This window comes from Pistacia vera, unplaced genomic scaffold (genome assembly GCF_008641045.1).
Source record: "Pistacia vera cultivar Batoury unplaced genomic scaffold, PisVer_v2 Contig359, whole genome shotgun sequence".
Classification (NCBI taxonomy): domain Eukaryota; kingdom Viridiplantae; phylum Streptophyta; class Magnoliopsida; order Sapindales; family Anacardiaceae; genus Pistacia; species Pistacia vera.
Window position 1 is genome coordinate 828,340 of NW_022196178.1, and position 16,615 is coordinate 844,954.

General features: G+C 35.9%; 2 protein-coding genes across 2 annotated transcripts; both read left to right on the forward strand.

The window, feature by feature from the left end:
- The first annotated feature begins 1,473 nt into the window (after positions 1-1,473).
- Positions 1,474-6,388, forward strand: LOC116139719 (linoleate 13S-lipoxygenase 3-1, chloroplastic-like). Its single transcript, XM_031425379.1, has 8 exons — positions 1,474-1,861; positions 1,961-2,241; positions 2,780-3,017; positions 3,315-3,647; positions 4,219-4,412; positions 4,509-4,810; positions 4,914-5,180; positions 5,416-6,388. Exons 1-8 carry the CDS (start codon positions 1,474-1,476, stop codon positions 6,170-6,172), a joined length of 2,760 nt encoding a protein of 919 aa, XP_031281239.1. The 3' UTR covers positions 6,173-6,388.
- A 6,600-nt stretch (positions 6,389-12,988) lies between these two features.
- Positions 12,989-15,502, forward strand: LOC116139795 (trimethyltridecatetraene synthase-like). Its single transcript, XM_031425451.1, has 2 exons — positions 12,989-13,915; positions 14,739-15,502. The coding sequence occupies exons 1-2, from the start codon at positions 13,007-13,009 to the stop codon at positions 15,366-15,368; spliced, it is 1,539 nt and encodes a 512-aa protein (XP_031281311.1). The 5' UTR covers positions 12,989-13,006; the 3' UTR covers positions 15,369-15,502.
- Positions 15,503-16,615: the final 1,113 nt, after the last annotated feature.

A 16,615-nucleotide genomic window follows, 5' to 3' on the forward strand; every position in this document is an offset into this window, starting at 1 on the left:
GTCTACTTTGATAGATGGACTAAATCAAACATTCTAATAACATTCTTAAGTAGGTTTGGTTATGTTTGTCGGAATATAACACATTGATCAATTAAAGAGAGATTCAACAACTAAAACAAAGATCGATTATTTGCGATTCTTCAGACCAATTTCCTAAATGCCTCTCTGGATATTACTCAATATCCCAATTATTCACAAAATGTGAAAGACGGATGAATAAGGATATGCTTTCCAAAGAAATCAAAGATTTTATTGGAAATCTTACCAGGTCCATTCATTCTTCTTCCTTTGAGAAATGGTTAGAACTTCATCTGTTATAATCCAACCAAGAAGGAAAATAAAATCTCTGCAGTTCTTCAAATCAAATCAAATATCAAATTAAAATAGTGAGAGGGCTATTGTAGAGTCAGCAGCTAGGGTTGTCAAAAATGGTTCAACTTGTAGAAATAAATAAATAATGGAAGTGGTGAGCTTATTTTGAGTGGAAATGTAATAATGGGTGGCCATTATGCTCCATTTAAGAAGCAAGGGGGACAAACACCAATATCTGTTTGCAAAGTTATTGATTCATTTTCTTTATTTAGATCAATTTTGCTATTGCATTACTTTTTGGGTTAAAAAATTAAACCACTTTTCTTCCTTGTTATTTAATTCTATTAAACGTTACAATTACTTGACATGTATCAGCAACACTATTATGATACCATAGACTTTCTCGTTTTGATGTATTAACTTGTGATCAATATATCAATAATACCACTGTAATATCATAAACTTGTGATACTACGTCAACAACATTACAATGATACTGTTTATGTTAGGATCCCACATCGGGTTTATACATCCCATCAAATATGGTTTTAAGCCTAAAAACTTTTCTATCTATCAGATCGGTCTTTTCAGTTGGCCAATTCTTTGAATTTGAGTGCTAAGTACTATAAACTTTATCGTTTTGAGAATCAACATCAAAGGTAGAATATTCAATTTCAGAAGTTAGGACATGAATGGCATTAAAATTTAAGAGAAGGGTATTTAATGTTATTTGACTGAAAAATATCCCACTTTCTCAAAGCTTTCATTGGAACCGCGTGCTGTACTCGGAACCAAGGAAAACTCGGTTTGACTCAGCAGCCCGTTTACTAGCACTTGCCACTTGATGTTTCAAGAAAACAGAAAAGTAAAAGCAATGAAAACAAAAACAAAAAACACATAAAACTAAGGCGATTGTCCACAGCATGATTTGCAAAACGTGTGGACGGTGAGGTTCATGGTGCTGCTTCACATTTATATAAATACCAGTACGCCTACTCACAGCTTCACCATACAAAAAAAAGGAAGACGCTCTATAGCTTTAATTTCTGTTCTCCTGAAGAGCACAAAAATAAACCAACAACCCACCAGCTTTATTCAGTGTTAAAGAGAAGACAAATATTTTAAATAATCATCTTCTTCTTCTTCTTCTTCTTCTTCTTCATGGCACTGACAAAAGAGTTCATGGGTTGTTCTTTACTTGAGAGATCGTTATGTTTATCTTCTTCTTCAAGTGATTTTCAGAGGAAGTTGCAGAAGAACTTGTCGATTAACCCGGCATTTTTTGTTCCTGTGCAACCAAGAAGGTCGGTGCATTTGAAGAAAACTAGGACTTTTACTACTCCTGTGGCAGCTATAAGTGAAGATTTGATTAAGGCTTCTGTGTCTGCAACTCAAAAAGCTGTTAAATTTAAGGTTAGAGCGGTTTTGACTGTGAGAAAAAACATCAACGAAGACTTGAAAGAACAACTGGTTAACCATTTAGATGCTTTAACTGATAAGATTGGGAGAAATGTTGTGTTAACACTTCTCAGTACTGAGCTTGATCCCAGTAAGTTCTTTTCTTTTCTCTCTATCAGGTTTTTTATTGATGAATATTCATAATTTATTGTACTAAATTGGGTGTTTTTACTTTTTTTTGTGATTGTAGAAACAAAGGGTCCAAAGAGAAGTAGAGAAGCCGTGTTGAAAGATTGGTCAAAGAAATCAAATATTAAAGCTGAGAGAGTTCATTACACAGCTGACTTTACTTTAGATTCTGATTTTGGGATGCCTGGTGCAATCACAGTTACCAATAAGCACCAAAAGGAGTTCTTCTTGGAGACGATAACCATTGAAGGTTTTGCTTGTGGCCCTGTTCATTTTCATTGCAATTCATGGGTTCAATCCAACAAAGATCATCCTGGAAAAAGGATTTTCTTCACTAATCAGGTATTCTTCAAGACTTAAAATTTTCCTTCTTTCTTTTTTACTGTGGTGGGTTGTTGTCAATGATTATGACTTCTTGCAAAACGCCAGAGCACTGCCAGTTAGATTTCTTCGATTGGGTTAAGTAAAAGTCAAAACCTAATGTTTTAGCTTTTGAATTTTGTCCCAGACAAAATCTTTGAATCATTCAGAGTATGCAGCTATAGAAAACTAAACTGATATTCAATGTTGTGCAATTAAAAATCAAAATTAATTAGGTTCATTCTATAAGGACTGCGCATTAACAGAAAGAAGAAGAAAATCAAAGATTGATTCTGCATTAGTGATATTAATTTGCTTATAATTAGATGGGCCATCACTTCAAAGGTGGACCATGAATTCAACATTCATTTTGTTTGTTTTTGTGTATGAGTCATGACAAGCCCCTCATATATGGATTTGACAACCACATCAAATTCTCCAATTTATTTTGTATTTTTGCTTTATTTTAAGAGCATCAATGGGAACTTAATTTGTTTTATCATACCTTAATTTTGTGCAGCCATATCTACCAAGTGAGACCCCTGAAGGGCTTAGAGTGTTGAGAGAAAAAGAGCTTAAAGATCTTAGAGGTGATGGCAAAGGAGTCAGGAAATTATCAGACAGGATTTATGACTTTGATGTGTACAATGATCTGGGAAACCCAGATAAATGCAGTGATTTAGTTAGACCAACTCTTGGAGGTGAACAAAGGCCTTACCCTAGACGGTGTCGCACCGGTCGTGTTCCAACTGACACTGGTAAGTTTCTTGATTATTGAAATTGTATGATCACTCAACCAACTCCTAAAAAAAGTTGAGGGGTATTTGAAAATTTCAAAAAATACATGATATATCATACTTAAACTTATATGCTTTTCAAATTGGTAAATGTGTCATTCCTAAACTCTATGGCAAAGGAAATGAAAAGTTGTTGATTCCTTTCTTTAACAAAATGGGCAAAAGTGGTACATCTGTTATGATCTTATTGAAAGAAAATGTAGAGCAAATAAGTGACCAAATTAATCCGATCTTAATTTCTTCCATATATGACTGCAGATATGCATGCAGAGAGCCGAATTGAGAAGCCATTACCCATGTATGTGCCAAGAGATGAACAATTTGAGGAGTCTAAGCAGGACACATTTTCTACTGGGAGGCTTAAAGCTGTGCTTCACAACTTAATCCCCTCATTAAAAGCCAGCCTTTCTGCCGCAAATCAGGACTTCAATGCATTTTCAGACATTGACAGCCTTTACAGTGAAGGGCTTCTCCTCAACTTAGGATTACAAGATGGACTCCTCAAGAAACTCCCCTTTCCGAAGGTTGTTAGCAGAATTCAAGAATCTAGCCAAGGACTCCTCAGATATGACATTCCCAAAATTCTTTCCCGTAAGCATTCGTAACTCGAAAATTCTCTGCAAATTAAATCTAGAATTCTCTATGGTAAAATTATTCTAGTCAATGATACAACTCATATCATACATTTTTATGTTGCACATGATATTATTTTTGTGAAGGGCAATGAGGTTGTCAGTGTTTAGGCAATAAATTTAGTGAGTGCATGCCCCATGTTCTAGTGGGGACCAAGTCACAGTGAGAAAGTTACATTAACTGATTTTAGAGGAATATATATTAAGATTTTTAAGTGCCAGTAGTGGCTTGGAAAGAAGAAGATATTGATTCTAGCAAATGACCCACCTGCATATCCTTTGTCTTCTTTCCTTGGCTCTTTTTCAGCAAATTAACCAGGCAAATTCCAATGCCATCAATTGCTTTCTTTTTTCTGTAAAGTGCTTTATCATCATGTGCATATTTAACATGTGGGTATTTCTTAATGGTGCTTTGTTTCTTTTTCATTTTTTTATGAGTTCTTTTCGGTAATGGGTTTGAGTCAATTGGTTATTATTTAAATGAAAAGCCATGCTTCTTTGCTAAACCATCATGTGATTCACGATTGTAGGGGACAAATTTGCCTGGCTACGAGATGACGAATTTGCCCGTCAAGCTATGGCTGGTGTCAACCCAGTCACCATTGAGAGGCTTCAGGTTTTTCCTCCAGTAAGCAAACTTGATCCCGAAATCTACGGTCCACAACAATCTGCTTTGAAAGAAGAACACATTATTGGCCAAATTAATGGCATGACTGTTCAACAGGTAATTTCAGTTTCTAATAATCTTAGATGAGGCAGATGTACCACATTATTTACGGAGGACAGGGATTAATTGTTCTATTTTTGTAAATTTTTTCAGGCCCTGGAAGAAAACAAGTTGTATATAGTGGATTACCATGACATTTACCTTCCATTTTTGGATAAAATAAATTCACTTGATGGTAGAAAAGCATATGCAACAAGAACCTTATTTTTCTTGACCCCTCTTGGGACTTTGAAGCCTATTGCTATTGAGCTTAGCCTCCCACCATCCGGACCAAGTTTGCGATCAAAGCGTGTGGTTACACCTCCTGTTGATGCCACCAGCAATTGGGTTTGGCAGCTTGCCAAGGCCCATGTGTGCTCCAATGATGCTGGGGTGCACCAACTTGCTAACCATTGGTAAGCAAAATTATTCTTACACTTATTTGTAACACAAATTCTCTCGACATATATAAAATAAATTTAAATTGACTAAATTATTAAAACTTTGCTGTGATTACAGGTTACGGACACATGCATGCGTGGAGCCATTTATACTTGCGGCACACAGGCAATTGAGTGCAATGCACCCAATTTACAAGCTTTTGGATCCGCACATGAGATACACATTAGAGATCAATGCCCAAGCTAGGCAAAACCTCATCAATGCTGATGGTGTGATTGAATCTTGCTTCACTCCTGGCCGCTACTGCATGGAGATTAGTGCCGCCGCATATAAAAACGGCTGGCGGTTTGACATGGAAAACCTCCCAGCCGATCTCATCCGCAGGTACATATTAATCTGCGATCTTACAGTAGTTTTTAGCATTGAATACGAAAACGTTTCTAAAAACATTTTAACTCATTTCAAACAAATCAGTTTTAAATTCTATATAAAACATGTCCTGTTTGTGCAACATTGGCAATAACGCAAGAAGGCAATGCAACCACATGTTCATACATTTAGCTAGATTGAATTATAAAATCTTTGAGTGAATCTAATTGATCTGTCTTGATGTTTTTAGGGGCATGGCTGTACCTGACCCAACTCAACCACATGGTCTAAAGCTTTTAATAGAGGACTACCCATATGCAAGTGATGGGCTATTAATTTGGTCAGCAATTGAGGAGTGGGTGCGCACCTATGTCAACCATTACTATCCAAATTCAAGCCTAATTTGTAATGACAAAGAGTTACAATCATGGTACTCTGAATCCGTCAAAGTGGGTCATGCAGATCTTGCCCAAGAAAGTTGGTGGCCCACACTAACTAACGGTGATGATCTAGTCTCCGTTCTCACCACCATCATCTGGCTTGCATCCGCACAACATGCTGCACTCAATTTTGGTCAGTACCCATACGGTGGTTATGTGCCTAATCGCCCACCATTAATGAGAAGATTAATCCCAGATGAAAATGACCCTGAGTATGCTGTATTTTTAGCTGACCCACAAAAGTACTTCCTGGCAGCATTGCCAAGTTTGTTACAAGCCACAAAATATATGGCTGTGGTAGACACATTGTCTACACATTCACCTGATGAAGAGTACTTAGGAGAGAGACAACAACCGTCGATTTGGACCAGCGACGCCGATATAACCGAGGCATTCTTCGAGTTCTCGGCAGAGATCAGCCGGATAGAGAAGGAGATAGAAAAAAGGAACGCTGATCCTAGCCTTCGGAACCGGTGTGGTGCCGGAGTGTTACCATATGAGCTACTTGCACCAAGTTCTGAGCCTGGAGTAACATGTAGAGGAGTTCCAAATAGTGTATCAATTTGAACACAAATGGGGTTCAAATGGTCATGTTTGATGATCAAATTAGGTATATAATTAAAATTATTAGAACTTTGAGATGAGTTCTCAAAATAGTTGCTAGTATAATTAGCTAGCATGATCATTTTTAAATATCAGTTTTGTGTATCTAGATTCTTGTCTGGTGCAACCTAAGTGCACTTTAAAATCTTAGAGATATTGTAGATGTGAATTGAGTTTATATGAATAAAATTGTAGATGTGAATTGAGTTTATATGAATAAAATTGTAGCATATCATGTGCAGTTTCTAAATGGTAAAGATTACTCTGATTTTTTGCATTTTGTTAGGTATGAGATTACCATCATATCGCACATTAAAAACTTGAGTATATTCGTATTATAAATGACTTCATATATAAATTATAACTAAATGCTATATATGGTCGAGGTTGACCTCTAAACGACTAGACTAGACCAGAGCACAGCTAACGTCGCATAATAAAATAATGGATCATTTCTGTTCATAACAATGTTATATCTATGGATAATGTTATTCGTACCAACTCTTGTACAAAGAGAGTTTACCCGATATCTATATAACAATTGAAGGACCACTTGAAGATATAAAAGTATTCACACCCATATCATAAAGTAACTAAGCTTATATAACCAAGGGTGAAGTCAGAAAAATTATTTTGAAGGTCAAATTGTAATGTTTAATGAATATAGGGGTTAGAGTTAATTAGGAATTAATGTTTTAAAACCCAACTTGGGTTGAAACCTGGCAAAGGTGCTAGGTCCCACGTTGATCGGTTGATAAAAACTTTTAAAATTTAGCAAATACACCCCTAAAATTTATGGTGCATCTCTATAGGTTTAAAAGCTAGCAAACACACCCTAAATACAAATCGGTCTGTGACTGGTTGGCGGCGGCGACACCCCAGGTGCAACCCCAATCGTCCCTTGAGCTCATTCCCCTTAAAATATACCTAACATCTGGTCGAAATATGTTCGATTTTGGCCAAATCTGACGCCGGTGTTAGCATTCTAGGCCAGATCTCATCGATGCCGATGTCGACAACCCTTCCCATCACCCAGAAATTACTCTCCTTTTCCTACCAACCAAAACCCACCTCACCCCACCCCCGTTAGCCTCTCTAATTGCCGGCAAAAGCTAGTTGTTGCCGTTGCCAATTTTGTTCGATTTTCGGTCGATTTATTCGCTAAAAATCAACGTCGTCACCACTATTGCACTCATTGGTAGTTTTTCTTCAAAAGCTCAAACATCCCGGCCGGCAATTGTTCGCCAATCATCCTCCCAAATCTTAGGGTTTTAGATGAATAGGAAAAACATAAACTCGGCCCGTTGAAGCTTCCGAGTCCTAGTTCAACCTATTAAACCGGCCGGGCCAGGCCAGGTTTCAAAACAATGTTAGGAATCACATTTCAGGTTGTTTGTGGGGGGGCGCAAACATTAAGTTCAATAACTAAGGGAGCCTAAATGCAGAAAATTAGGACCACCCCAAGTCTACGAAAATCTTTAAAATTTATATGGAAAAATAACAATTTAAACCTGTAAATATAGTTTCTCTCCTGGCCACTCTAGTTTTTGAAGATAACACTTTAGTCCCAGCAAAGTTCAGCAAACGCAACTTTCTGATGTTTCTGGCACCGTTGTTCATTGAAGATAACATCTTGACCCCCAATAACATATTTTCTGGCTCTGCCCTTGCCTATAACTATGTTATAGAGTGGTTAGGACCATTCAACGAACCACCCCAAATCATAGAATAGCGAGGTTCATGCCAATGCCATAATGTCGGTACGCCCATGTGACTATAGGTTAAAAAATATTCTTCACTAATAGTGGGGCTACCACATGTGATTCATGTTTTTCATCAAATTTTATTCCACGTGGACAATCAATGAACCATATTAAGTGTACAGCCTTTAAACTCACTAATATTATTTTCATTTATTGAATTAAATATTTAGATTTAATATTTCATTTAGAGTTAATGACTAATCTCCAAGGTATGATATAATAATAAAAAACCTTTTGAGATTTTTAATATTACATAAATTTCCTGTCTTTAAGTTTTTAGGTTTTAAGATAAACGTAGGATAAGAGAGCAATTTGATAATTTTTACTAACTTATAACAACGTAAATTTTAATGACTCATTAACAATTCATTAATGGTTGGATGCTCTGATCTCTTCTTAATCGTCGACTGTAAAGAACGACTCCTAACGGCTCTTACACTCCCCTTTCAAGGAGCATCTCTCCTCAGAGATGGCAATTGTACCAAGATTTCTGAGAACCCAACCCAACCCCGCCCATACGGGTTGGGCATTAAGCGCTGTTTGCGGGGATGGACATAGGCTTAGATATGGTCTTAAGGCTCGCCCTCGTGTACGGGCCGGGCCTAGGACAGCCATCACAAGGCCAAACCCGAGTTTTTATCATTTAAAAAAAAGTTAAAATTTGATTTGATTTGATTATGATTTTGAAATGAATTTATGATAACAATCAAGTGCGATTTTAGTCAAACCCAAGATCTATTGTTTACTATATTAATCTATACACACAAAAAATATGGTGATTAAAGCAAGAGATATTATTAATTAAGTTAATATGAATGACAAAGAAAAATATATCAAAGATTGCCTATGAGAAAATAAATTAGAATTAACATGGGCGGGAGTGAGAGTCATAAAAAGCCAATCAGGCTAGGCCTGGGCATTACTTAACATCCTCACAATAGGCCTGGCCCAAGCCTAGGTCAGAGTCATGGGGTCGGGCTCAGGTCTGGACTTGGGCCAAGAGGTACCCGATCCCCACCCGGTCCATTGCCATCTCTACAATTCTGTATGCACACCCTTGTGCATATCATTCTTGCAAACACCCACTAGAAAATTGTCAAAGTTTTCAACTCGTGGCACAACCCGATGGCTTGAGGGACGCCTGTTACCTCTAGATGCAACTTCGCATCGTCTCGAAACATCTATTATTTCAAAAACTTTAAAGAAACTTTTATTATTATATAATATCTAGGAAGATTAATGTCATCAACTCTTAATTAAAAGAGAACTATTACCCTAAAGTCTACAACAACCACATTATAAATTAAAATACTGGGAAAATAAAAGTGGCTTTCTTTTTTAAAGTAGTAATAAATAATGATATCTATTCCATTTTTATTATTATTTTGGCATACCTGTAATAAGATGATGTCAGATATAATTTATAGCATTTCGTCATGTTTGTTGGATTGATTAAGACCCTTTTTTTTATTTATTATTATTATTTTTTTTTATAACATTGAGATGTCCCCACAATAAATTCCTCATCAAGACTCGGGTATTCGAGTTCTATTTTTATTTATATATATGAAACTAATTCCCAATCAATTTTAAGTTTTATTTTTGATAAAAACCTTAAGATGTCCCTATACCCGGAGATATGAGATTAGTTCTCTATCAGGACTCGGGTAAATATCTCTGATCATAAACTATTTTCAGTGAGATTCAAAACTCAGACATTACAGATAAAGTTCACCCACTAAAAGTCCAGTTACCAGCTGGATCATAGCTCCTAGTTTTTTTTTGTTTTTATTATTATTGTGATTCATGTGTTTGAAGCTTTAACTTTTGATATTATTAGAGCCCAACAAATAAAATAATAACAACCAAAAGTCTTATCTATAAGGTCTTCTTTGTAATTATTTTAATATGGAACTTAGTTAGAATTTTATTATTAATTTGTTTGATTATGATCATAATGTAAAGAGTTTAGAGTCCTTATTCTTATTAATTTTTTATTAATAGATTTTTGACAATAATTCCATGAGACTATTAATTTTATTGGTGAAAGAGAAAATTATTAAATTTAAATTTATTTACTAGAAAATCTAATTATTTAAGAAAAAAGGGGAATTTGAAGGAAAAAAAAAAAATCATCAACTCTATCTAATTTTGCTTCTTGAAACATAAATAAAAATAAAAACTAAAAAAATTTAGGCTCCGTTTGGTTTATGATTCTGATAGTTTTTATAATAATCTTTTAAAAAAATTTAAATTGGACGGGTATTACGATGTAGGATTTAGAAATTAACAAAAATATCCCCTATGTTTGTTTATTTACTAAACACCCCTATAATAAAATATTAAAAGTTAATAAAAACACTCTCAATCCATTCATTAAATACGGACAGCCGGCTATCAACGCCGGAGGATGACCGGAGTATTTTTGTAATTTAAAAAAAAAATATTAAGGGACATTTAGTTAAATTAATAAATTTAGGAGGTTTAAAAAAAAATTAAAAAATATAGAATAATATTTTGAGAATAATGATATTTTATTGTTTAACTTTTTTAAAAATACTAATAATAATATTCTCAAAAGCAAACTAAACGAGATAAAACCCAAATCAAATTTAAAAAATGGATATCCAAATAATAATTCATTATTATATAAAATAGTTAATTTAATTCGATTTTGACATGTCATTATGTCTCAAATATTTCAACGACTTTCAGAAAACCATGGAACACTCTTTACGAGAAGGGTTAGTTTTTAATAATTTTAAGAGATATTTAATAACTTTTTTTTAATATTAACCCTTTTATTATTATATTATTTTTAGTTTAATTCTATTTACTGTTTTTTTCTTTAACAAATATAAAAACAAAAACAAAAAGTACTCACCCACGTTAAACATATCGTATCTTATTATAATATCGTTTGGCAAAAGGAATCTCTCTCATATATGACAAAATTGTGGTCGATATATAGTAATTAAATTAATTAATTAATTTCCACTTTATTATAATCTCAAACTTTGACTAACTCAACTCACCCCATAATTTAAAGAACTTTAGGAAATTTCAATTAAATTCAGTAGGAGCTCACAATAAACCCCACATAATTTCTTGTCATTTTTCTCCTTTGTTTTCTTCCTTCAAAAAGTTGGTAAACTTTCATGAACCTTCGCTGAACTTACAACAAATTTCTCTTTATCAAAAAAAAAAAAAAAAGGCAAAAAAAAAAAACAAATCTTTCTTGAAATCTCTTGAATTTGCTTGACTATCTAAACGTTATAACGGCCACCTAAATGGTCAATGCTCATATGAAGAATCATGTTTAGATAAAAAATCAAATATGAGACTGTGTATTTATCGATATTATCTTCTATTTATCATAATCATCTAAACAACCTCTCAGACTTGTTTTATGAGTCTTGAATTTGAAAATGAAAATCATGAAATAATAATCGATAATCATCTAATTACCTAACAATGTGTTCGTGAATATGAACACAATATATGAGCAATAAATAATATTTGATTTTGTTGATAAAGCAATGAAAGGAATTATATGATTAAAGTAATGAAGGGAAGCACTAAACTTGTAATTTATTCAGCCACCGGCTGCATTGACTCAAGTCAATCTCAAATCAATTTTCTTTTTCCTTTTACTTACCCACAAATTTTCCGAGAAAGTGCCATGAAAAACGAAAGGCATTTTCCAAAGTCAAGTCAATTCAAAAATTTCCCACTTCATTTTTCCAACACCCACCAACCCAAATAAACATAAATCCATATATATCTACAATAAAATTAAGAATTCTAATTGCTCTCTATCATTATGTTATATGAATTTTATAAACTTCTGAAACTATCACTCAGAATATGATTACGAGAAAAATAAATATCTTCAGTGACAGTATTAAAAGGTGTGTTTATTTTAGTATTTAGAATAATATTTTTGAAATAGTAAGAGAAATAGTAAGAGTTGGGTGAGAATAACTAGGTAGGATTTAAAAATTAATAAAAACACCTCATAAGTTTGTTAATTTACTAAACACCCGTGTAATAAAATATTAAAAATTACAAAAACACCCCCACCCACCCATTAAATACTGGCAGCCGACCACCATCGCGTTTGGTCGTCAACGAAGGCTATATCTTGATCAGCCATATCTTGGTCGTCATTGACGACTAGCTACGGCTAAAGATATGGTCCTCTACGACCAGATCTTTTTCCGTAGATTCGACCTTTTCCGGTCAAATCCACGGTAGATCTGGCCGAAAAAGGTTATATCGACACACTGCTGGCTAGATCCAGTCAGTAGTGCACTATTATGTCAAATTCCAGCCATGTTTTGTCAGTGGTGGTTGGAATCTGGCAAATGTAGGTGGTGGGGGTGTTTTTGTCAATTTTAAAAAAAAAATTGGGTGTGTTTTGTTAAATTAACAAACTTAGAGAATTTAAAAATAATTAAAAATAATATAATAATATTTTCTCTAAATGTGTATTTTAGAAATAAATATGTATTTTAGAAATGATATGAATATGATAGAGAAAAATATTGAAACCAACTACCCTTTACTTCGGTGTAGTTTATGAAATTTAACAAACATAATTTTATTCACACGGTGACACTGGTCTTTCCTCTAAATAGAAGGGATTCAAAGTCCCTTGATATTTTCTTGTCGAATTCATACCTACAAATCCATCAGCTTTACACACTTCACTCTTTACGAAATTATCAAATTGGAGGCTCTTGAACCATCGCACTCACAAAGACTCTTACTTTATTTGTTTATTCATACTTTTTTCTATTACAAGTTGGCCACTAAATTATTAATGCATAGTGAGGAAATTACAAAACCCATTACATCACTAATTTAATTAATTAATCAAACCCCGCATGAAGTATGCCTAAGTTCAATTATTTTACTCAATTAAAAATATCAAATCCCAAAGACTTTGCTCACAAAACTCAACTATAAATATCCCCACCATAGTTACACTACCACATCCCTACTTCATTAAATCTTTCACTATAACCCCTCAATGGAGCTCATCACCCCCTCTTGGGCCTCCTACTTCGCAGCGTGGCTAGCCACCGTTGCCCTCGTCCTCCTCTCCCGCCGCCTTCGTAAACCGAAACTCAAACTCCCTCCGGGGCCAAAACCATGGCCTATCATCGGAAACCTCAACCTTATCGGTCCACTTCCGCACCGGTCCATCCACGAGCTGTCGCAGAAATATGGGGCCATTATGCATCTCAAATTTGGGTCATTCCCTGTTGTGGTGGGCTCTTCTGTTGAGATGGCGAAAACCATCCTCAAAACTGATGACGTCCACTTCGCTGGCCGGCCCAAAATAGCCGCCGGCAAATACACCACCTACAATTATTCTGATATCACTTGGTCACCTTACGGTCCTTACTGGCGCCAGGCTCGCAAAATGTGCTTGATGGAGCTGTTTAGCGCTAAACGCCTTGAATCTTACGAGTACATAAGGGTGGAAGAGATGAAATTGTTGCTTAAAGGGCTGCAGAAGTCAGCTGGGAAGAGTATTTTGTTGAAGGACTATCTTTCGGACGTGAGTTTGAACGTGATTAGTCGCATGGTGTTGGGGAAAAAATACACAGACAAGCATGAAGAGAACGAGATTGTGACGCCACAAGAGTTTAAGGAAATGCTTGATGAGTTGTTCTTGCTCAATGGGGTGTTGGATATCGGGGACTCGATTCCCTGGCTCGCGTTCTTGGACTTGCAGGGTTACAGAAAGAGAATGAAGGCTTTGGCGAAAAAGTTTGACAGGTTTTTGGAGCATGTTTTGGATGTACATAACGCGAGGAGGAAAGGTGTGGAGAATTATGTTGCGAGAGACATGGTTGATGTCCTGTTGCAGCTCGCCGATGATCCCAATCTCGAGGTTAAGCTCGAAAGACATGGCGTCAAAGCTTTTACTCAGGTATGTCCAGTTTCAACTGTTTCTACAAGTTCTTTCCCATTTCATTGATAGTGACTCATTGAGTACTTATCTCTATACCGTTTTCAGAATACAATTATCATGAAAAATACTTTTCTTTGTTTGTTGACTGCACGATAAACTGTTTGACTATGTACTAATGGACCACAAGGAATCCTGTGAAGCCTTGAATCTAAACTGCTTTCCAATTTACGTCAAGGCCTCATTTTCCCTGCAACTTCTCATACAGCAACAAGCCAAAAACTAGCTTGCAAGCCATTTCTGACTTCAGTTTTTTTTTTTTTCCCTAACTAAATCTATTGAAAAATGAAACTAAGCTATTTGCTATAAGATGAATTTTTTTTAAGAGAAGTTAATTTTTCAAAGGGTGATTCTCAATTTGGAGTACAAGGCTCAAAACTGTTCCAAATACGATGCCAGAGGATCACAGAATGTTACCCCAAATTTGCTATGCAGTAAATGCTTCAGAAAAGTTTAGTAATGGCGACAAGTATTTTATACCAAACAAACAGACCATATGAGTCCGTTCTTCATTACTTTAATAAGACATTTTACTATTTTTGTATATATGAAGTCTACATATCATTGGGGGGAGAGGGTTCCACAGAAGCATATTGCATTTATTTACTGTGTAACTCATCCAGGAGGCATGTGGAAAGACCAGAGCCACAGGAGATCTATTTCTGATAATTTCAATAGTGACATGATTTTTAACTTTAATAATTATGTAAAAATTATTGAGATATGCAACAACCGGATCTTTTTATTTTTGTCTTGTGGCTAACAATGAGCTGTTTGTCGGCAGGACTTGATAGCTGGAGGTACTGAGAGCTCAGCAGTGACAGTGGAATGGGCCATCTCTGAGCTAATAAAGAAACCAGAGATATTCGCCAAGGCAACAGAAGAATTAGACAGAGTGATCGGAAGAGAAAGATGGGTTGAAGAGAAAGACATCGTTAACCTACCGTTTATCGACGCCATCGTCAAAGAGACTATGCGTCTGCACCCGGTGGCACCATTGCTAGTCCCCCGAATGACTAGACAAGACGTCAAAGTCGCCGGCTATGACATCCCCAAAGACACGCGTGCCCTGGTCAGTGTGTGGACGATCGGAAGAGATCCAGAATTGTGGGAGAACCCGAATGAATTTTATCCTGAGAGATTCATTGGGAAGTCAATTGATGTGAAGGGTCATGACTTTGAGCTATTGCCATTTGGAGCTGGAAGGAGGATGTGTCCAGGGTACAGTCTAGGACTCAAAGTGATTCAATCAAGTTTGGCTAATCTTCTGCATGGATTTGCATGGAAATTGCCTGGAAACATGACCAAAGAAGATCTAAACATGGAGGAAATTTTCGGGCTCTCAACTCCAAGAAAATTCCCACTTGAAGCTGTTGTTGAACAGAGGCTTGCACCCCATCTTTACGTTATGTAATTTAACTATGTTATGGCTTAATTAGATTGCCTTAATCTATAGAGTAAGAGCAATTTCAATAAGGGCTTAATGGTGAGAGTGTAATGTGAGTGGATAAATTCTGTCACATCTTGATTAATGTATGCATAACAGTATTCCTTTCTTCATGTCATGTGATAATATGTTGTATGGTTTGAATATAATATATGTGGGATTCTGGGCAAAGATTAAAATAAAATGAGATAAGTAATGAGATTACTATATAAAAATGGTATTATTTTATTTGTTATTGTAAAATTTTAAGTGTTTAGAGAATAATAAATGACTCAGGTTATTTACTTGGTTTGGTGACTCGTATAAGACAACTCGCAGGAATGGCACCCAAAAGAGCATAGCCCAAGCCTTCATATTAAATGCAGGGGACTGTCTTCTTCTAATCATGGCAGTGTGGAACTAAAACTAAGACTCCCGGTGCGAAGTTCATCCAATCAATAGCTGGTGGCTTGACTGACACAGTGGATTATGGAAAGTTAAGCCCCGAGTGAAAATCCATTGTTTAGGCCATTATTTGCTGGGTTTGATCATACAGTTGCATTTCTGAGTCTGGCTATGTGGCAGAGCCTACCGAAGGAAGAGAAAGAGAGTGGCCGGTAGAGGTCTTCTTGCTTCCGCGCTTGCCTTCCATACTATATATTAATCTAAAGGAATACACTATAACTGCCCTAAGATAGACAGACATCCCATTTCACTGCGCTTACTGTCCTAACAGCCCTCTCTACCCTTTCTTCTACTGCTGAGCTGCTATATTCCATCCATCCTTGTTCTTTTCTTCCTTTCTTATGGAGCACATTGCTGACACAGGGTACTCAGTATAAAAGCGCTCGTATGAGTAGTATCGGAAAGCAGCTTAAGTCACACCAGGTACAGATAAGAGGAATTTTTCTATTGTCTCATCAGGGTTTCTATCCGAACTAGGAGAAGAAGTAGTCAAGGAAGGCTTCTTTTGAAGAGTTTGAGGAGCTAGCCGGTACTCTTTGGGACGAAAGAAGCAAAGAGCCCCTACTTCTCAGAGATAGAATTATTGGCTAAGAAAGCCGTCTATAGTGAAAGGGGTAAATGACTGTATTCTATTCGGTAAATGGGGAATGAATACAATTTTATGCCCCCTAATCGCCGACATTAGCCCCCAAAGATGCAAAAAGAGTAGGATATGCAAAGGTCACTCCAGGGTGGCTCAAAGGTCGATCAAGGATATCCCTGTCCTGTGC